The following is a 21716-nucleotide window of genomic DNA, read 5'->3' on the forward strand; positions in this document are numbered from 1 at the left end:
GGTAACTGCTTACCATCAGGCGAGCCGTATGTTTGATTGCCACCGACTTGGTATAAAAAAAAATCCGTTGCTATGAAATAAGAGTTAAGTGCAAGAAGTAAAAGTAAAATATATCAACATATCATTATGGAGAATAGTTATGTTTTACATGAGGCAAATTCGTTGTTCCACCTCTCGTGCTAATATTGATTGACAGCCAACCAAGAGCGTGGTGAGTGTTTCCAAAGGTTGAATCTTGAGCGTAGCGAGGGTTTCAAGGCACTAGGGTTAAACAAACTTTGCTAACAAGTAAAACACAAACATTTTCACCACACCAATGCGCCGTTTTTTTGTCAGCCAGGCTAACCTAGCATAGAGTGTGGAAGTGTTAATATAAACTTCAAACTTCTTTGAAATTATGACGTTTGAAATAACACTTGCATACTGTGCTATCAAAGACGATGCAATAACGCTTCGCTTTCGGTATATTTATTCATAATGCTACCTATATTATTTGATATCTATTTTTATCTTATTTATTTGCAAAATGAATTGATGATAGGACTAATAATTGACAAGGCGTTTTGTAATAAGTTTGTTTATTACGTTTATCCTAAATTATGAACAATAATAACAAAATACTCGTAAAACAGAATACAAACAATCTAACAACAATCATATTTAAAAAAGACTCAATAAAAGGAATTTATTTAATGGTGGTGATGGTGCTCAGGAACAATGTGGTGGGTGCTGTGTTTGATGTCAGCATGGAAACTAGAAAATAAAATAAAACAATCAATATTAAGAAACGGGAACGTAAAGAAGTACCTAGTAACGTGAAAAACTTTGTCTCACCCAGTCTTTTTGTCACTGTGGTAGTGCACGTCCCTGACGGAGCCATCGGGCTCGTGCAGGCTGTAGAAGCCCTTGACGACGTCGCCGTCGCGGTGCTCGTGCTGCGTCTTGTGGTCACCCGTGTGCTTGTCCTCCACCTCGTACTTGAACTCGTACTTGGGATGTGTCTACAATATAAAAATAATCATATTAAATATATATTATGTAAATGTTGATATCATTGTAACTATATAAAAAAATGTATTTTACTATAAGCTCCTGATGACGCTCCTCGGTAAGGAGTGAAACATATCGAGCGTTTTCGACTTAAAATACGTGAGTGACCCGTTATTAATATGTTTAATATACTTTACTATACATATATATTATATGTACATACATAGTAGTCGACATGCTTCTCGTGTCCGTGATGATCCTTGATGGTTACCACCTCCGCATGTCCGTCGTGCTTGGAGATGTGCTGCGAGGAATGGGCAGGTTCGTGTTTGTGCTCATGCTTGTGCTCGTGGCTTTGCTCATGTCCATGTCCATGTTTGTGTTCATGGTTGTGCTCATGTTTCTCCTCGTGCCAATGTTCGTGTCCATGTTCGTGTTCATGTTCATGTCCATGCTCATGTTTCTGCTCATGCCAGTGCTCGTGTCCATGCTCATGCTTGTTTTCATGACTGTCTTCATGTGTCAGCTCATGCCAGTGCTCATGGCTGTGCTCATGCTTATGCTCGTGGCTATTGTCTTGTCCATGCTCATGTTTATGCTCATAACTATGCTCAGGCTTGTGCTCTTTTATATACGCTTTTAGCACTGGGCCGTCGTGGCGTGTTATGTACTGGGAGGAATGTGCAATTTTATGCTCGTCCCCATTTTGTGCTGCCACCACAAGCACTGCAGCAACCAAACAAATTACCTGTCAAAATGTTGGTCTTATTAAAACATAAACCGTACTATCATTAAATTATCATTTTACCTATATAGGTTTTTTTAAATGGTTCAAATAAATGTGCATATGTTTAGTTTTAAAATAGTTTCTTACTAACCTTTAATATCATTTCAATGATATTCTCTTGTTGTCCTGATGAAATGAAGTCAAATTGTATACTGCTACCGTTTCTCCAAAAAACAGCTCTTTTATTTAACTGAGACCAATTCGATTTCAATATTCATAATTGATCATTAACACAATCATATCCTAAAGTTGAGTGTTTTGTAAAAATTGTGTAATTCATTTGAATGTTGGAGTCGCGTAAAACCTCATCATTATTTGCAATTTGCATTAACAGCTTCATATGGTATCGATTGAGAAAAATTGCCCGAGTTTTAAGATTTTGGTAAAGTATTTTTTCCCCATTTATTTTTTTAATTCATTAGAAATAAATCATTCTTAACCATTTTTCTTAGATAAATACAAATGTATAGTGTATGAATATAAATATAAACACAAATGGATATTAACATTAAAATCAAATGAGACGCCATAAAATAAAAATGCCCCAACTCCTCCTTCCACACTGTGATAACGATCAAATACGGGCAAGGCTACCATCGATTTTGGCTTCAAAAAAGTAATCAGGGCACGCGCTTCCATCGCCAAACCTTGGGTCTACTCTAAAACCATCAGCCTTGCGCATCGCTGTTTGCCTCCGTCTGGGCGTAAAGCCCTACGCCTGCAGTCGATGCTTCCAGCCTGTGGACGAAGTAGGATGGCACGGCCTACACTGCCAAATGAGCGCAGGCCGACTTTACAGGCATGCCACATTAAACAACTTGATCCGCAGCGAACTCTGCACCGTCGCCTTACCCTTTGACTTTGGAGTCGTCTGACCTCTCTGCCACCGACGACGACAAAGAGACCTGATGGCTGCACTTTTGTGCGTTGGAGCAATGGCCGCTCTTTAGCGTGGGACGCTACCTGCGTCAATTCGCTAGCCCCGTCCCACGTTGAAGGGTCGAATTGGGACTGCCGCGCGGACTAGGCTCTTTTTAAAGGGTCGTAAATATGAGTTCCTAACAGATGAATACGAGTTTGCGGCGCTTGCAATCTTAGAGAGGTACTGGGCCCATGGCCGACCAACACGGGTAAAATTAAAAAATGTGTCGGTCCGACTAGTGTCTCGTGCGACCACAGGGCAGGCTCCTTCTTTGCCCAACGATTAAGTCTGGCCATGCAAAGGGGCAACGCCCGCCGCCAGCATCCTGGGCCCCATTCCAGAAGCGGGTGACTTTGGTGAGGTGTTTTATTTATAGTTATTGTGTTGATTTTAAAATATTTACTTGTTGTTTATAATTCTTCGTTTATAGTTGGAAATTGATGAAATTGGTACCTAACTAATTAACTTTTTGGGTAATAAATGAATATAGCCCATTTTTAAATAAAAAGTTATTGTTAATTTCATTTCACGGAAGAGACGTGAACTTAATTCTACCAAACGCAAGAGGCTCAACTGCAGATCTGACTTATTATAGGTAATACATAAAATAGCGTGAGAAGCAAAACTTTTGATAACTATAGTTGGTCAAACCAATTTGTCAGTCAGTAACAACCAGGAAAATTATACTCATCCCTTTCTTTTGGGTGCTAGTACTAGTGTAAGACAAAGATAGTATGATTCTCTCTGTCTGTGTTTCAAAGGAGACAGTCCTTTGACAAACTATAAATGTAGGTATGACCTCACGTACTAAACTCCGATTACCTACCTACTATACCATAGTAGAGAAGCCGTCTTTGCTAACTCTGCACCGATTTTGCAGCGACACCCACTTTTTCCTAAAACTTTACAAGCCTCAATTAGTTAACTTATGTATACATATAATAACTGTTTCTTACAAATAGGTAAGTAAAGTAAAAATTACATATAAGGATTAATAGGCAGCTAATTGAGGCTTGTAGCGCGTTTATGAATAACTGTGGCACTCCATTATAAACATTTCTTAAGGATTGCCGTTTATTTTGGATGGCATTCCCACTCGGTCTCCAAGTCGGTGTGGTGTGAAGTAGCTTTGACGCATTCTAGCTGCTTTGACCGACGTAAGTGTGACCGCACCGTAAGGTTTAGGTATTAATACGGCAAAGTACGCTAATCGCTTGTAACTCGAAAACGAATGTAGTACCTATTTCTTTTAATTTTAAGTAGGTAGGCATTTCTTAATGGTACCGTTTTTTACGCATTAAAAAGCACATTTGGTTTTGACGTAAGTTTGTTCTTTAAAACAAAACTATGAAAACGGATTATATCGCGTATATTGAATTTATATATAATACATCCCGACGTTTCCATCTAACTACAATTTAGGAAGGAATTAAATCTTCTCTACATAAATTCAATATACGCGATATAAAGGATGACTCACGTTAGACCGGGCCGTGTCCGGGCCGGAGCTTCCGGCGCTTCGTTTTCTATGGAAAGCACCACGTGATCACCTGTCATGTCATAGAAAAGTAAGCGCCGGAAGCTCCGGCTCGGACACAGCCCGGTCTAACGTGAGTCATCCTTTATCTGTAAATGCCTGTGCGAACTTGAAGTCTGGTAGATAGCAGGCAACAGGTAATAGGTAAATAAATAAATACAAACATGAATTATTTATCGTTTTATATTTTCTAAATACGTAAATCAATAATAAATACCTATAGTAACAGGTGTGTTGGTAGTAGATAACAATAAATTAGGACTAATAGTAGGAGATACGGTATATATGGTCCACCTTCACCGAGACGTCTGACGGATGAAACTTATATTTTATGAAAGAAAATATGTCCCTGAACATAAATAAATAGGGTTGCCTAAAGAAATATGGTCAGGGCTATTTTTAATAAATTTTTGAAAATATTTTTTTCTTCAAATTTCACCAACTTGTCTGACGAACGAAATAAGTTCCAATGGAAAGTATACAACTTGTACACAGCATCAATAAATTAGGTTGCCTATCTTTTTCCGGCCACTATTATGAGGTTGCCGTGTGAAAACGGGTGAGTTTTTATCGATAATTGCACTCATCTGTCTGACGCTTGAATTATATATCAAAATAATGGTAATTTTATTGCGAATACGGTGGTATAGGGTTGCCTGCGAAAATCCGGTCACAAATAAAAGTTGCCAGGCTTTTAAAGAAAATAAGAAGGAAAGCCTTTTAGCGATAACTCAAAAACGGCTTAACTGATCACGATTGTTTTAACATTTTTTGAATGTGTATTAATCACTATTTTTGTGATTTTTTTATAATTTTTGGATGGATGGTTCAAAAGATAGAAGAAAAAATCTTTTTTTTCTTTCTAAATAATTATTTCCGAAAAGATTCACTATCTAAAAAAATTGTTCAAAGACCCCTATTTATTTTAAAAGACCTATCCAACGACACCCCACACTATAGGGTTGAAACGATAAAAAAATTGTCACACACATTTTGTTTCTTTCAAAGCGATTATTTCCGAAAATATTTACTGACTGTCTAGATATAATACCTATCTCTATTTAAAAACGAATAAAAGGCTACAGATATAAAATATAAACAATTAGCGCGGTTTTATGTTACTATAGGTATTGTTGTCGACTGTACTGCCGTACAACACTACTCAGATTTTTTATCAGAACAGTAGTGCACAATCCTGACAGTGCCGTCGGCCTCATGCAGGCTGTAGTAGCCCTTCACGACGTCGTCGTCGCGGGACTCTTGCTGAGACTTCGCCGGTGTGCGGTTCCTCCACCTTGTACTCGAACTCGTATTTAGGGTGCGCGTAATAGTCGTGCTGGCTTTCGGGCGTCTTGCCGGGAACGTCGTGGCGTTGGATGTTTTGAGAGGAGACGGCGTGGTGGTGAGTATGGTGGGACTCGGTGTGGGCAGGCTGATAGTGAACTGGAACATGCTGCTTATGGCTGTGGTGCTCATATCCGTGGGTCTGATACAGCACGATGTTCTGTGAGGAGTACGCGTGGCTATGACCATGCCTCTCTTGAGGCCGAGCAATATTAGCTACGGAAAACACAATGGCTACGCAGATGATCTAATGTAATTAACAATTACTTATTTTCATTTCAAGCCTACTAAGAAATGCCTTTAAAGTTAATAAATTAATTTTAAATTTACTTGCAGTACATGTTGACTTGATAAATTACATAATATTTGCATTAATTAACGGCGCTTTTATATAAGCGGCATATTTATTGTCATAAATGTATCCAAAGTTTTAAAACCTGTTTGTTTAATATCGTCCATAACCTGCACAACTGCACTTAAGTTACGTTTGCATTGGACCTTGAATTTATTTTTAACCGCATATTTGGAGTGTCTTTCACCCATCATTGAATAAATTATACTCCCACGTGGACACGGATATTTTTAGATTTCTAACATCAAATATAAACCTTTAATAGTAACACTTTAAACTCGCATTTTTTATACCTGTTTAATAATTTCTACGGGTCTAAGATCACAAATAAAATTGCGCAGTTTTAAAAGCAATTTTCATATCTAGCTTTTGTGAAAAAATTGTTACACATTTTAAAGTTTCCCTATGCTCGTGATTTTTTTTCTATCAAGCGAAAGTCAAGAAAACCCTTTTTCGAATCAATGAAGTTAATAGAAAAAGGCCTCAAGATTACTAACTATTCATATTTTGTGCTACGATTTTTCAAAAATTCTGCTGGCTGAAACCTACTGTACCTTAACGCATGATCATAGCGAAACATGCCATTGCCATGCCATTCAACAGCGACGTCGTCACTTGTGCGACTAAAAAACGACTGACAGAAAAGTTGCATATCAGTAGATTCTGAATCCCTATGACTACGGTAAAAAAATCTTGCAGGTAAAAATCTGTTTTGGTAGAATGACTCATTATATTTAATATAAATTAATTATATTTAATTAATTATATTTATATTTAATTAAAAGGGGTTATGGGATAATCATTTTTCCTCAGTACTTCGAATACCCATAAGTTCTACAAAAAATCCCCCTTTTTTGGCCGTCTATTATAGTATTTTTCAAACTCGATGGGTATGCGGACAGATGTCATCTCAATACAATTTAGCAAGATTTGGCGTGTTTATGTTATAAATTATAAGGAGATGACACCGGTCACCCTACCCATCGAGTTTGAAAATACTATAATGTTTTAAAAATATTATCATGTATTTCTGCTTAATTGTAAATGTATACAACCGTTTGTTTCTTAATAAACAATAAACTAATAAAATAAATAATGTGATGGACGGGAAAATCGAAACCCTATATTATGCATAGCGCGACATGCTCTTTGCCGGTTATGTTATATTGTTAGATATATATTTAGCAAAGAATATGTTACTCAAAAATGCCTCTTGGTTATGTATGTAGTCACGTTGCTATATTTACTCAACCCGCAACCACATGAAATAGACGTAAATCTATAGTTTCATATAGGTTGTTACGCTTTTGACCATAATAGACATATCGGACCTTGGATGTGGTAAAAAAATAATACATATATGCAAATTCAAACAAAAGTATGAGGTAAAAGTTTATTTACAAAAGTAGTAAAACAAACAAGACTACAACTAACACACAAAACAAAACAACAAAACAGGTACTACTGACTACTACTATAAACAACTTCCACTACTACTATCACAAAACAAATACAAGTACTAGAAACAAAACAAGTGAGTAATATTTTAAACAAACGTGATTGGCATCAAACATTTAACAAATTCCTTAATTTTAATGATGATGATGGTGAGGAACGATGTGGTGGGTACTGTGTTTGACGTCAGCGTGGAAACTGAAAATTAAAAGTATTTGTTAATTTTGTTGCTCTCATTTCATTTAGGCTTTCTTTAAGGTGTGATTACTATTCTCTATTTTGTACATCTACGAAGGATAAGAGTGCGACAGATTTAGGTTTTGAACATTATTTTCATGTAATTATTTGTTTAGTGGCAAAATCTAACCCGGAGTGGTGGTCACTGTGGTAATGGACATGTCGGTCGGAGCCGTCGGGCTCGTTCAGGCTGTAGAAACCATGCACAGAGTCTCCCTCACGATGCTCGTTCTGCGTCTTGTGGTCGCCCGTGTGCTCGTCGTTCACTTTGTACTCGAACTTGTATTTGGGGTGAGTCTGTAAACACACAAACAATGTTGTAATCTCTCGTGACTGTACAGGTATAAAGGCGTAAAGAGTTTTAACTTTTACTCACGTAATAGTCGACGTGCTTCTCGTGTCCATAGTGGTCCTTGATGGTCACCTCTTGAGGATGTTCATCGTGCTTGGAGATGTGTTGCGAGGAGTGTGCGTGGTGCCCATGCTGTGCTGCCGCCGCCGCTGCGATAAGGGCGAAAACACAGAGGACCTGACAAAGTAAACCATATATTATAAAATCTCTTTTTAATGAAGATAGAATGTATTTCTATTTGAAATGTGTATATGTACCGACCTTGAAGTCCTTGATATGCATTTTTGTAAATATTTTTTGAAACCCTGATACGACTGAGTTCAAATGGAAACTGATATTGTTTACCAGATATCCAATTCTTTTATAATGCAGATAACGGGGACAATATCATTTCATTATTTTATTGGTAGTTAAAACTCTCCGAATGGGGAACGCAGATTAATCGATTTCGCAAAACTGTTAAACCAACACTAAGTACGTGGTACGTATTATCTTGTTGCAAACTAATTATGCAAGGTGTTATACTTATGTGTGAAACACACCTAAGTAAGTGTCCAGTGGTGTGGAACCTACTTTACAGCTTGGATCGCCTCTTGCGTGTAGCAACACTATTCTCTCTCTTCTTAATAGCCGCCCTTCTAAGCGTTCACATCAAAAATGTAAAAAAATCCTATATTAAATAATAAACGCAGTAAAAGTGCAGTTAAAGTTTTTATTTCATCTATTTTAGGTCTCTCCATCCTCCAACATATACCTAAAACTAATTTACTATATATATAAACTTAAGTGAACGGTCTTAATTACTGCAGCATTAAGGATGACTCACGTTAGACCGGGCCGTGTCCGGACCGGAGCTTCCGGCGCTTACTTTTCTATGACATGACAGGTGATCACGTGATGCCTTCCATAGAAAACGAAGCGCCGGAAGCTACGGCCCGGACACGTCCCGGTCTAACGTGAGTCATCCTTTACATGTAAAGCCGAGGTAGATCGACAGTAATATCAATGAGGTATGGTCAAGATTAATTAAAAAATCAAATTTTAATCCTTCAAATCGAAAGATGGGCGTAAGGCTATAGTTTTTTAATGTCACTTCGCAAATGTGGAAGCAGAAATGATGTCGCACAGATTCTACGGAAACAGTTTCCGGAAAAAAACTTTTTTTTTTCTAAAATAGGACATTTAAAGCCGCCCTCATTTAGATCTCCACTTTTGGAACTTCGTTACCTAATGCAGTAGCTTCGAAATGCAGAAGCTACGGCAGCTTCGAAATATGTGTACCTATAGCAAAATAAGGCGTGGGTGAACTATTGTTAGTATATTCCTTTTAACGGAGAATACCTGACATGAAGTATTTATAAAATGACCTAGCACGAAAATCGAATAGCTGGCTAATGTTGATTCAACTGCATTTGACATAATTATATCGCAGATCTTTAATTTGGTAGGCTTAAATAGACGTGGTGGTCGGCAGGTTAAGAAATTATTAATTTCCTGTACAAAGTTTCACCCCCCTTTTTACACCCTTGAGGGATGATTTCGGGGATAAAAACTATTCTATATCTCTACTTACATTTCAAACTATCTCCATACCAAATATCATCTAAATCGGTTCAACGGTTATTGGTTCCCCATACAAATTTCCACCCCCTTTTCACCCCCATAAAGGATGATTTCTGGGATAAAAACTACCCTATGTCCTTCCCCGGGGCTCAAACTATCTCTATACCAAATTTCAACTAAATCGGTTCAGCAGTTTAAGCATGAAGAAGTAACAGACAGACAGACAGACACTTTTGCATTCAGGCGCGGATCCACCGTTGTGGGCAAGATGGGCATGCCCACAACCTTTTTTACACTTTCACGGTATATTGAGATCGATAGGCCTTAAAAATAAAAACAATGAATCGTGCGTGATTCGGAACGCAGCAAAGAGCCATAGACAAAAATGGTGATACTTTTTGTCACATTTTTGACAACATATTATCTGTTTCGTTTTGGCGCATGAATATGTATTAGAAAAAAAGAGATGACTACTGGTTGGAAGCGCGCACTCGCGCAGACCATAGACAATAGACAGATCTACTAATTTAAAAGCAAAAGTGTATTGAGTTGTATGCATGCACATGTAGATTCCCGCCAAAATGCCAAAAGTTCCGAGGCAAGCCGCCATTCTTTAAAAGTTTTTTGTTAATGTCAGTCAGGGTAAAATAGCTGTGATAGTGTGAGTGTTGTTTCGACACAATGGTAAGTTATTTTAATGAAATTATTGGTATTTTACCGCTCTAATGCAATGCCCTACTCTATATATCATTTGTAACTTTATTTTAACTTTGTTTTTTGTTAATTTCGGCCAGGGTTTACCTAAACAATCAGAGCAATTTATCGCTCTGATTGTTTCTCGACGTGTAAGTAACCTACTCTATGTATATTACTTTTATAATAAAACAAAGTTACAAATTATCCAATAAAATATTCATTACCTACATTGTTTATCGATTTATTATTTGTACCTATGATATTTCGTGTTGTGTGTGATTTGTTTTCTTGAGGGGGTTTTTTGGCGTCTTCTAGTCAATGACTAAGTAAATATCTTGAAAATTAAATCCTACAACTACTCACGCAGCTGTGCAATAGGTATATATTTATGGGGCATATCATGCTATCTCGACTGAACATTTAGATTTAAAAAATTTAATTGGGTAGATTCTTTATGTACCTAGTCAAATATAAAATAATTTACCTACATATTTAGTGGTCGATTGAGTAGTAATGGAATACCTCATACTATAGGGAAATAAGTCAGCTAAGCGTAACTACGTTTACTAAGTATTAGGTTCAAGGGAGTTTAAAAATGATTCATAATACGTATGTATTATTAGTAATTTTCAAACTTTACCATACTATATAGGTATATTAAGTAAGGAAACTGGTATATGGAGTACTCTATGCTTACTTATTTATCTATGCGTCATACCTACACATAATTGCTTATGCTAATTATACACAACGAAAGGTTGAAACTTCATAGAACAGGAAATAGATTTAGTTTACGTTGGTAATTAAATTGCCTACCTATTTTTTTTTTTAAGTTACAGTCCTACAGCTAACCAAGATTGGACCTAATATAAAATACATTTAAAAATAAGACCTCTCCCACCTCACGCCAATTCTTAATATTTTCGAAAAGCTTGCTTGTGCATGTTGTTTTGAGTTTTGGTTGCATTGTTTTACAGGGTGATGAGGGTAGAGGTAGTGTGGAGAAAAAGGGTAGTGCCTAGTACCTAGTACTAATTAACTAATAAAAATACGGTATAAACATAAAATATTTCTTATCTTAAGTTCTTAAGCCTATTCAAATTTGACTTTGGAAAGTAGGTAAAGTTGTAAAACTGAGTCAAAAGTAGTACCTTAGTAATAAATGTAATAAATAGATATATATTGATTATAGTCTAGCATGACTTAATTGCTTTTAATGCAACTTATAGATTATGAAAAGCTCTGACAACTAAGTAGTCCACAAATTAGCTGTCTATCATTTATGATTTTTTACTTAGCCTCCTTGGGCTTACCGTGGGACTTAGCCAATCTGTGTAAGAATGTCCTATAATATTTATTCATTTATTTACTTACGCAAAAGGCTAAAATGTAAAATTCTTACTTTTTCATAACCTCGATACGAATGACTCCCTGTATACAGATTGGCTCAAATAATTTTTTGCAAAAAATTATTGTAAACAAAGAGAGTGGTGCAAAACTGAATCATTGCAAATAAATATGTATGAAGCAGACCACTGATTAATTTTTGCACGTAGTATTTATTTCTGCAATAATTACTAGATTTAAGATTTGAGAGAATTGCTGTTTATTATAAGACGCGTTACAATAATAAAACAAATTAATAATAAAATTTTATAGGAACGTAAATAGGTATAGTGTTGTAGCAAAAAATAATTACCTATTTACATAAAAAAATCCTATAATTTTTTTTTAAAGTTCCTACTTAAACCAACTCGTCTGAATTATATTGGTTAAAAAGGAGTAGTTATATTACTAATCATCAGTCATGATCATTATCTTAAATTTCTATTTAAGTAAAAAAAAATAAACTAATTATCTATTTTTAGTTCATGTACGTATAATAACTTGATGGATGTCAAAGGATATTTATGAAGATCTTAGAAGTTTTGTTATGAAAAAAAATAGACTACCCGACTACCCGCCAATCATACCTCTATGATTGGTGCAAAACATGGTAATAACTTTTTAAAGATAAAATTCAACATCCTATTTTCAAATTATTCAAAATGGGAAATAATTTACAGCAAACATAATTGCTTACCAAATTCGTATACCTACATTTAAGATTCATTTCAAAGTAGAGTAGAATGCGGTTCGGTTTAGCATCTAACTGTAAATAAAGTTATTTAATGTAAAATGTATACTAGCGTTTAATTTAATTTGATATCATTTGAAGTAGCCGAAATATCATCAAATCGGTTCAGTAGTTGTAAATTAAGTCTCGCCTGGTGCATGTCACTTGCTGGTCACACTACAATTTCCGAGACACCGTCAAGACACCGCCCAGTTTAGTGTCCCTATTGGCTTACTAGCTGTGGCTAGTATAGGAAACAAAAAAAAAAGATTGATTGAAATTGATTTGGAATTTAATCAAAACTGACTATTTAATTGGACGAAATCAGCTCTGAATTAATTCAAAGCCAAAGTCCTGATGCGCAGGAAAAAGGAAATAGGTAATCAAATTCAAAAGTCATTCATGACTCATAATTGCTTTATGAGCGAACTTAGAGTCGCACTTGGCCGATTTTCGGTTTTCGGGTGGCTGTGACCACAACCTTTTTTGAGGGCTGGATCCGCGCCTGTTTGCATTTATAATATTATATAAAGTATGGATTATGGAAGTGGGCCGGCCACGTGGCAAGAATGCACGAAGAGAAATGGACTAAGATCGTCACGCTGTGGTCTAGGCCAAAAGGAACGAGAAGACAGGGCAAACCAAACGCTCGTTGGGCAGACGATTTACAACGTAAAGTAAAGAACTGGCAAGAAGTAGCTCAAGACAGAGGGAAATGGCATAATTTGGAGGAGGCCTTTACCCGAGAGGGGTCCAAACCTACTTAGTTTTAAATACATATGTATAGATCCAATTAATGATGTTATGTTAAGTGATTAGTTTAAAATTAGAACTCTATATTTATATTTTTTTCGTGTACCTATAGTTTAAGTTGGTTTATGGAATAAATGGGCTTTTTATTTTATTTTATTTATGGATTATAAATAGGATTAAAAGTTTCTCTTATTGTTTTGTTTTTATTTTGGATTCCCAACAATTGTTTATACTGAAAATTTTAACTAACTAATAAATTACATAATAGTTAGGTCAGGGTCTCTATTGTTTCCCATATAGTTTTAAGTCATAATGTATTGTTTGTCCACATTTTCGTTAGTCATAATTTGGTTTTTCCGAGAAACGCGTAACTTTTCAGGTTGCCATATATATAACAAACCTAACCTAACCTATAACAATAACATACTATTTAGTTTTTATTTTTAATAACACAATCTAAGTGTAATAAGTAATAGTTTGAAAATTGCTAGTATTAAGTACATATCACGATCATTAACATAATCCTAACTAGGTAATGTACTTTTTCTCAAAAATGGACGGCAAAGTCGACGTTGCCGGTTAACAAGTAGGTCGCGAAGTGCGTTGTTTATGGTCAGTCAAAAAATTAAAAAGTTAAAAATATTGCAGTCTCGATTTCGGGACTGCAATGTTGCATACAAATTCCATTATTTGTCGAGTTCCAAACTTTTTAAAAGTTGAAGTGGCCATATCAAATGAAGGCATAGGTCCATTAAACAGCCAAACAGATGATCAGTACTTATTATTATAATGTTGGTACCGCGACTATTTAGGTGTCTCAAATAGGTAGGCATATTTTCAGCAGAAAAATACACTTCTATTTTTAATTAAAAAAATAAAACGGCGGCAAAGCAAATCTTATTACTTTTTTCTGTGAAAATATATACATAAGAACGTTGCTTCTGTAAAATATTTCTATTATATTAGTATTTATTGCGCCATTTTTGAGAAAAGCACTATATATGACTCGGCTGGAAGGCTACTTGCTGGCTTCGGATTCAATTAAACGGACTCCCAAGGTCGTCCGATTAAAACGAATCCTCAGCCAGCAAGTAGCTACTTCCGAGCCTCGACAATAATGTACTATTTCAGTAGAGTTTAAACTAGACATAGGCAAAAGTTTAGCTAATAATTTGCAATTGCGGTATGCAATACATTTAGCTGCTGGCTACTTGTTGACTTGGGAGAATATTTTGCGACACACTCTTTGTTGCAAACTCGACAATTGGCTTTGACTTACTTTGTAATTATCAATAAATTACTCCCATATAGATATTGTTACAATTTCGGTATTATAAAAGAACAGATTTCTTCAGTGTAGTTATCAGTTTACAGTCTGATTTCATTAGATCAACTGCACTGCACTGCATATATTTATTAATAATGATGCTTAAAGTAAATATATACCCTACTTTACCCCTACTTCTAATATAATCAATATTATTGAAATAAACAAAATATGTAACAAATTATATATACTTTCAGGTAGTGGGTCTTCTTGCCTTAGTCGCTTTGGTGGTCGCTCAGCATGGACATGGCCACGGGTATTCCTCCCAGTACATATCTAAACACGACGAACACCCGCAAATAGTCACCATCAAAGACCACCACGGACACGAGAAACACGTCGATTACTACGTAAGTACAATAATTTATTTATTTATTTAATTCTTTGGAAAACAAACAGGCAAAAACAACACACATAGGTAATCCGATAACACATTCACAAGCCACACAGTTTCCACTTATAAATAAAAACAATTATGTTGCTCAGAAACTAACATAAATACAATTTTAATTTAATTTAACATTAATACAATTTAAAACATGCAAAACTCAAATAACTCGAATTGTTGAAAACAACATTTAATCGTTGGCAAGTATGATGTAATATGGATTAGCTATTGTACTTTTTATTGCAGAAACAAACTGTTGTAAATTGTTAAGCTAATGAGAACAATTTGTATGTTTATATATAATATATCTAAGTATTGCCATCAGTATGAAACAACGTGTTATTTTAATTATAGACTCGTCCCAAATACGAGTTCAAGTACAAAGTGGACGACGATCACACGGGCGACCACAAGGCGCAGCACGAGCACCGCGACGGCGACGTCACCAAGTCCAATTACCACGTCGATGTCAAGCACATTGTTCCGGAGCACCATCATCACTAAACGGGAATAACTACAGTTTTCATACGTTTTATATGCCAGTTGTTAAACAGTTAAAATATCAATGTTATTCGATATCATTGTAAGATAAATAATAAAAAAAAACTATTTTTAATTTGTATTTTTTATCATTACCTAGGTATGTAGATAAAGACTGTACCTACACAATGAAACCCGGCCACGCATGATGTGGTAAACCTTTTAAATGAATGTACATTTTCAAGCCGCACTGTTCCCTTAATAATTTGGTTATCAAACTACCTAATAAAATTAGAAACATAACAAAAAGTGGGGTTGTCTGTGACATTGAGCGTTATACAGTGTGTACATCCTAAGTATACGGGCAATAAATTAAACTAGATATAGAATTTTTATCCGTCTAATCATTAATTAAGAAGAGTTTTTAAGTTACACTTTGTTATGACCACGTAATTTTTTTTTAATTTACTGAGTAGCAATGTACTGCAAACACCACCACTTGCACCACCCCACTAACCCGGGTTAGGCGGTTAAACTGTTAACCCAATGTCAAATGGTACTGGTAACCATGGTAACTCCAGGTTTAACCAGTTAACCCCAGGTTAGTGAATGGTGCTAGTGGTCCTAAGTCCTAAGAGACATAAGATGGCATTGAATTACGAGATATGCCAGGCCATGCCATAACCATCGCATGGCCATCTCGCTGGTCCAGCGCTGACCCACTGTGTAGAGAAGCTATCATGTCATAGGGACTATCATTCGACGCGAGAGGATGACAGAAAGTTCAAAATGCGGTAATGTATTGTGACTTGTGGCTTGTCAATTTCATATAAATAGCAACTTTTTCTTGTACCACGTTGCCATGGTTACGCTATAATAATGCATGTTTGAGAGTTAGACCAAGATAAGTCTGCAACGATTTTGATAGCACACGCAGTGAAAGTTTTATTTTAAAAGTCAAACTTCCATGAAATTATGACGTATAAATAACACTTGCATTGCGTATGCTATCAAAATCGTTGCAGACTTATCTTTGTCTAACTCTAGTTTATTGTTTGAATCGCAAGTTCCATAGAATATCCAATGCTTAATAAAATGTAGGTATCTTATAAACAGTTGTATACGAGTCAATAACGCGATAGATCCGTTGCAGTATTGCGATCATGCGATAGAGCCGTGTATAGATTCTCTCCATGGCTGAGGGCCTACCGCGGAAAATGAAAAATCTGAATTTCATTATATGCAAGAGCGATAGAGGCAGATAAATAAAATTCGATTTTCGTTTTTCGCGGTAGGGCCTATGTCACGGGCCTGTTACGGTCATGGTATACAATCAGATGGCACAGACTACAAACCGAGACGAGGAAGGATTACATAACACGTTAAAGAGTAAATACCTACTGCACGGATATGATGATCGTTCTTGTCTACGTGACAGTGTGATAAAACGGTTTCAGTCACTTTCTATCACGCGGTGTTACACAGTTATTTTAACACGTTGATAAAGCCCTCCATAATACGCCTGCAGGTTACTATAACTGCAGATATAGTTATAGACAAGTGAGCCAGTAAATTTGTTAGTGTATACTTATTTAGCAGATCCATAAATATTTATTTCCTTTATTTAAGACGAAAGACAAAATCGCCTTTTCATACAAACGTAGTTCGCATTTCCTTCTATATTGACTCAATTTGTTGTATATCAACCATAGTTGCCCCTACGTTTGATTTTTTTCGAATTATTGATTATTATAAGAGTACTTATTTAAGAGGCCGTAGTCGATTTTGGAGCAAAAATTTTGAATTGATAGATTTAGTCGTTGAAATTATACACGTTTTGTTACGTAATATCTAAATAACAAGTATTGGTTTCTATTAGCACGTTTTCTCATCTTGCCTTTTAATAATGAGGTCGCGAGCGTGCATCACCGGTAATATATGAAGAGAAGGGGCAGTTTTTAAAAATTCATCAAAAAATTATGGTGGTAAATTATACAAATTGATGTATACGAATAGTTTCAGCAAATGTTGTAGATTGTTCAAGTATCCAAATAACGTTGAAATTAAGTCGATTTTCAGAGAAATTGTAACTTGTTTTGAAGTAATTTCTGGAGAAAATTGAATTCGTTTAACTTTCATTTCCTCGAACTCTAAGTCATATAACAAAAATGTAATCTGATAAAAATTCAGTACAGAATATGTGTAATAGAAATTTACCATTTTTAGCAGTCCAAACTTTACGAAATTTATAAATAAGAGCGACAAAATCAGTGCTTTACGCGCGTTTACCTAAACGTCCTTCAGAAAAAAAATCATTACTAATTTAGTGAGTCTGTTTAAAAAAAATTGATCTGATAAAAGGCAAGATAAGAAGACGTGCTAATAGAAACTAGTACTTGTTATTTCAATTTGGTAACAAAAGGTGTACAATTTCATCGACGAAATCTATCAATTTTACATTTTTGCTACTAAAATCGACACCGGCCTCTTTCGCAACTAATCTTTACAATAATCAAAAAATCAAAAAAAAGTCAAACATAGGGGAATTGCTATGGTTAATATACATCAAATGATGTAAAAATATTTACCATAATGTGAATATCCAGAGAGGAAAATGGGGACTAAGTATTTACAGTGTAACTAAATTAAATTTATACTGATATGATTTGTTAGTCAATAAGATTGCATTAAACGTTTAGATCTTTGTGTCTTTATGAAAATCTAATGACAAAAACCAAGGCCATGATTTCTCAATCCGTCTCACCCTGTGTGTTTTATTCCACTATGGATGAGGTCTTGGTGGCTCAGTTGGCGGCGCGCTGGAGTATCGATCCAGATTCCGTGAGTTCAAGTCTCACCCAAGGCAGTAATTTTTCCATTTAAATTTATTCTAAGCTTAAATAGCATCGATTGCAGACGTTTCTGCTTGTTAAAAAATAATTCAGTATGATTTTTTCAATAAAAGCCAATAAATTATCAAAAAAAAACAATACGTTATTCGTATACTTTTATTTACAAAAAAATAACAAATTTATAAAACTAGCTACGCAAGAAGACTAAGAAAAAATCAACATTGTTTAAGCGGGTCTGCTTCGAATGACTTCATTCGTTTAATGATGGTGATGATGCTCGGGAACGATGTGATGGGTGCTGTGTTTGACGTCAGCATGGAATCTGAAATAACGTCAAAAACTTCGTTGCATTACTTGGTTAGTGTATTCACAAGTAGGATTTAATAGGTACATTTTGGTGAATTTTTGCACAAGGCATAATACTATTAACGAATTGGTTTCTCTTGAATAAGTATAACATATTTAGGTACCTATATGTATAATATAAAATTTACGGTAAGCATATAACATCCCTTTTTGGGCAGTCGTGTAAAAATAATTTTGATTACCCGGTGTGCTTGTCGCCGTGGTAGTGGACGTGTCTGATGGAACCATCAGGCTCGTGCAGGCTGTAGAAGCCCTTGACGACATCACCATCGCGGTGCTCGTGCTGCGTCTTGTGGTCACCGGTGTGATGGTCATCTACTTTGTACTCGAACTCGTATTTGGGATGAGTCTATATAAAAAAAAACGGTTAGGCCTTTAAATTGTTTAAAATATACCTAAATCCAGATTTAGTCACTCACGTAATAGTCGACGTGCTTTTCATGTCCATGGTGGTCATGGATAGTGACCACGTGCGGGTGTCCGTCGTGCTTGGAGATGTGCTGCGAGGAGTGAGCGTGCCCATGACCGTGTTGAGCGACCACCACCGTGGCTAATAAAGCCAGAAGACTCACAACCTAAAATTATTGTTTAAAGTTAGCTTTCTCTGGTTCATTTTAATTAGATTAGATTATTTATTTCATGAAAGACAATTACATAATAAGTTTACATTGATATCAAAGATATAAGAATTAAATAAATTAAAAATGAAAATAATAACATTACTAATGAAATAAAATTATAGCTCCAATAAGGATTGTCAACACAATTAGCAATTTTAAGATAAAAGTAGTTTCACGAAATGTTATTTTCTGACACTCCTACCTTAAAGAACATTGTTCTGTTGTAGTTAGTCCAATGAGGTTAGACTGTAAACTGATACAAGTAGCAAAGAAAACTGTTCTTTTATATTACCGAAGACATGATATTATCGATATGCATATTACTTATTAGTAATTAAAATTAAGCCACAACCAAACGCAGGCATTGTTGTGCAAAGTTTCGCAAAAAAAACATTTGCTCTGCGAGTGTACTCGTAAAACGGCGGGGTGTGTTGTAAACTGTCGTTTACAAAATTATTATTACAAGTACCATGTCGCGATTAATTAATATCTGTGAAGTACAGAATTGAACGAATTTATTGACAAACAAATGTTTTAAGATGACAGCTAACTGATTTCATTCCAATATTCTACTATCAGTGCACGTTTGAATTTGCCTATGTCGTTTGTAATTCTTTCTAGTTTTTTATATTGTATATTGACATACATTTTTTTTTGTTAAATTTATTCAAAAATAATCAAATACAAAGGTAATCCGCCACATGCTTCGTCAATCTATAAGTCTCTAATTAAAGTAATAATCCCAACATATTATAAATGCGAAAATAACTGTCTGTTAACCACTGAACCGATTTAGGTAAAATTTGGTTCCTTTGAAGATACGAGTAGTTTCAGGCTCGGTGAAGGACAAGGGTAGTTTTTATCAATCATTCCACGTAAAGCCTGACCAGGAATAATCACGCGCCATGTTGCGGAATTTCACTGGAACTAATTTTTTCATACTCTATGAACTGTCATCCTATACATGAGAATGAAAGCGCCCTCTTGACAATGATCATATACTAGCAAAAAGCAGAGCTTTTTAAGGGCTCGCGGAGTTTTTTTCCTCATGATCATATATTTAAGAGTTAGACTCTTGTCAGTGAAGCGATATCCATGCATGTCGGTTTTCTGCCTTCTCCTTGACAGCCTGATACGACTACGCGAAGACGACGTTGAGTTTTTCCTTTTTAGGGTTCCGTACCCAAAGGGTAAAAACGGGACTCTATTACTAAGACGTCCGTGTGTCTATCTGTCTGTCTGTCCGTCTGTCACCAGGCTGTATTCATGACCCATGTTAGCTAGACGTTGAATTTTTTTACAGATGATGTATTTCTGTTGCCGCTATAACAACAAATATTAATAAAAACAGAATAAAATAAATATTTGTGGCGTTCTCAATCAAAAGGTACCACTTTGCCAGCAATCGCTGGGTGTAAGTGTCAGAAGGGCCTCTACGTGTTGGCTTCGGCTCCAAGCACGCCTTCTAAGTGTCCAGAACCATTGTTTCGCGATGGGTATAATTTAAATTTTTCATGTTTTCTCCAAGTTATGCTGTAAGTATAATTCGCGTTTAGACAGCAGTTTTCTATGCTTCTGTTAAAGGTACTTATAGATAGGTACCTCATGATGACTGACGCTCCAATAGGAAGTTTTTCTATTTCACGCCAAAAAATTATAACGCCTTTAACTTCACATTTAAATATTCAACGATTTTGTTTATTATTGTAATCAGGGTGCGTAGCCCGCATGCCTATCGTTTCCGATACGTAGCGAAGGAAACGCAGCTGTCACTGTCGCACTAATATGGAAGAGTGATAGAGAGACAGCAAGTTCGGCCGAATTTCACCTTCCCATACAAACGGAGTTTCGTTCTCATTTTAAAACTACGTGTTGAATTGTAACGAAACTTGACACATACAATGACATAAGGTATATCTATGCGTGTAATTATAGTTGGTCAAACCAAATTGTCAGTAAATAAGAACAAAAAAACTATACTTATCCTTAGCTTTTGGATGCTAGTACTAGTGTAAGACAAAGATAGTATAATTCTCTTTGTCTATGTGTGAAATGAGACAGTCCTTTGACAAACTATAGTTAATATAGCTCCAGTTTATAAAACAAATGAAATAGAGCAAAAACAAGTTTTGTAAAAAAAAAACAAATTCGCTGTATTTTTTAACTGTGGTGTCCGAAGCTACATAAACTAATTCCAGGCATATCCTATTGTAAGTCCAAAGTTTCAGAGCAATCTAGCTAGTCGTTTTAAAATGAGAGCGTAACTACGTTTGTATGGAGACCCGAGCTTGCTGCGGACTCTTAAGGACGCAGCTGAGAGCTAGAAAGAAATATCCTGACCGGACCACGGTCGCTGTCCGGTACGCCTGACTGTTACAGTTTTATTTTGTCCTTGCCTTTTTTAGGGCTCCGTACCCAAAGGGTAAAAACGGAACCCTATTACTAAGGCTCCTCTGTCCGACCGTTTGTCTGTCTGTCACCAGGCTGTATCTCATGAACCGTTGAAATTTTGACAGGTGATGTAGTTCTGTTGCCGCTATAACAACAAATACTAAAAAGTACGGAACCCTCGGTGGGCG

At 35.8% G+C, this 21716-nt stretch overlaps 3 protein-coding genes across 3 annotated transcripts; 1 reads left to right on the top strand and 2 right to left on the bottom strand.

The window, feature by feature from the left end:
- Positions 1 to 663: 663 nt before the first annotated feature.
- Positions 664 to 8258, bottom strand: LOC134742816 (histidine-rich glycoprotein-like). Its single transcript, XM_063676002.1, has 8 exons — positions 8234 to 8258; positions 8001 to 8182; positions 7755 to 7921; positions 7534 to 7585; positions 5437 to 5796; positions 1214 to 1738; positions 835 to 1001; positions 664 to 753 (listed from the first exon to the last, which is right to left on the bottom strand). Exons 1-8 carry the CDS (start codon positions 8256 to 8258, stop codon positions 690 to 692), a joined length of 1542 nt encoding a protein of 513 aa, XP_063532072.1. The 3' UTR covers positions 664 to 689.
- A 6268-nt stretch (positions 8259 to 14526) lies between these two features.
- LOC134742817 (uncharacterized) lies at positions 14527 to 15374 on the top strand. Its single transcript, XM_063676004.1, has 3 exons — positions 14527 to 14538; positions 14629 to 14781; positions 15174 to 15374. The coding sequence occupies exons 1-3, from the start codon at positions 14527 to 14529 to the stop codon at positions 15321 to 15323; spliced, it is 315 nt and encodes a 104-aa protein (XP_063532074.1). The 3' UTR covers positions 15324 to 15374.
- Positions 15375 to 18339: 2965 nt separating this feature from the next.
- LOC134743140 (cuticle protein 19-like) lies at positions 18340 to 19426 on the bottom strand. Its single transcript, XM_063676482.1, has 4 exons — positions 19340 to 19426; positions 18937 to 19092; positions 18700 to 18866; positions 18340 to 18473 (listed from the first exon to the last, which is right to left on the bottom strand). The coding sequence occupies exons 1-4, from the start codon at positions 19349 to 19351 to the stop codon at positions 18410 to 18412; spliced, it is 399 nt and encodes a 132-aa protein (XP_063532552.1). The 5' UTR covers positions 19352 to 19426; the 3' UTR covers positions 18340 to 18409.
- Between the last annotated feature and the right edge of the window lie 2290 nt (positions 19427 to 21716).

This window comes from Cydia strobilella, chromosome 7, assembly GCF_947568885.1.
Source record: "Cydia strobilella chromosome 7, ilCydStro3.1, whole genome shotgun sequence".
Lineage (NCBI taxonomy): Eukaryota > Metazoa > Arthropoda > Insecta > Lepidoptera > Tortricidae > Cydia > Cydia strobilella.

Coding starts and splice junctions, on each gene's coding strand:
- LOC134742816 (XM_063676002.1), bottom strand. CDS start 8,258: ATGCATATCAAGGACTTCAAGGTCG. Junction 5,797..7,533: donor ACATCGTTCCTCACCATCAT/CATCATTAAAAT, acceptor TGTTTTCCGTAG/CTAATATTGCTCGGCCTCAA. Junction 1,002..1,213: donor AGAAGCATGTCGACTACTAT/GTATGTACATAT, acceptor TTTATATTGTAG/ACACATCCCAAGTACGAGTT.
- LOC134742817 (XM_063676004.1), top strand. Junction 14,782..15,173: donor AGAAACACGTCGATTACTAC/GTAAGTACAATA, acceptor TTTTAATTATAG/ACTCGTCCCAAATACGAGTT.
- LOC134743140 (XM_063676482.1), bottom strand. Junction 18,867..18,936: donor AAAAGCACGTCGACTATTAC/GTGAGTGACTAA, acceptor TTTTTTATATAG/ACTCATCCCAAATACGAGTT. Junction 18,474..18,699: donor CACGGCGACAAGCACACCGG/GTAATCAAAATT, acceptor ACGTTATTTCAG/ATTCCATGCTGACGTCAAAC.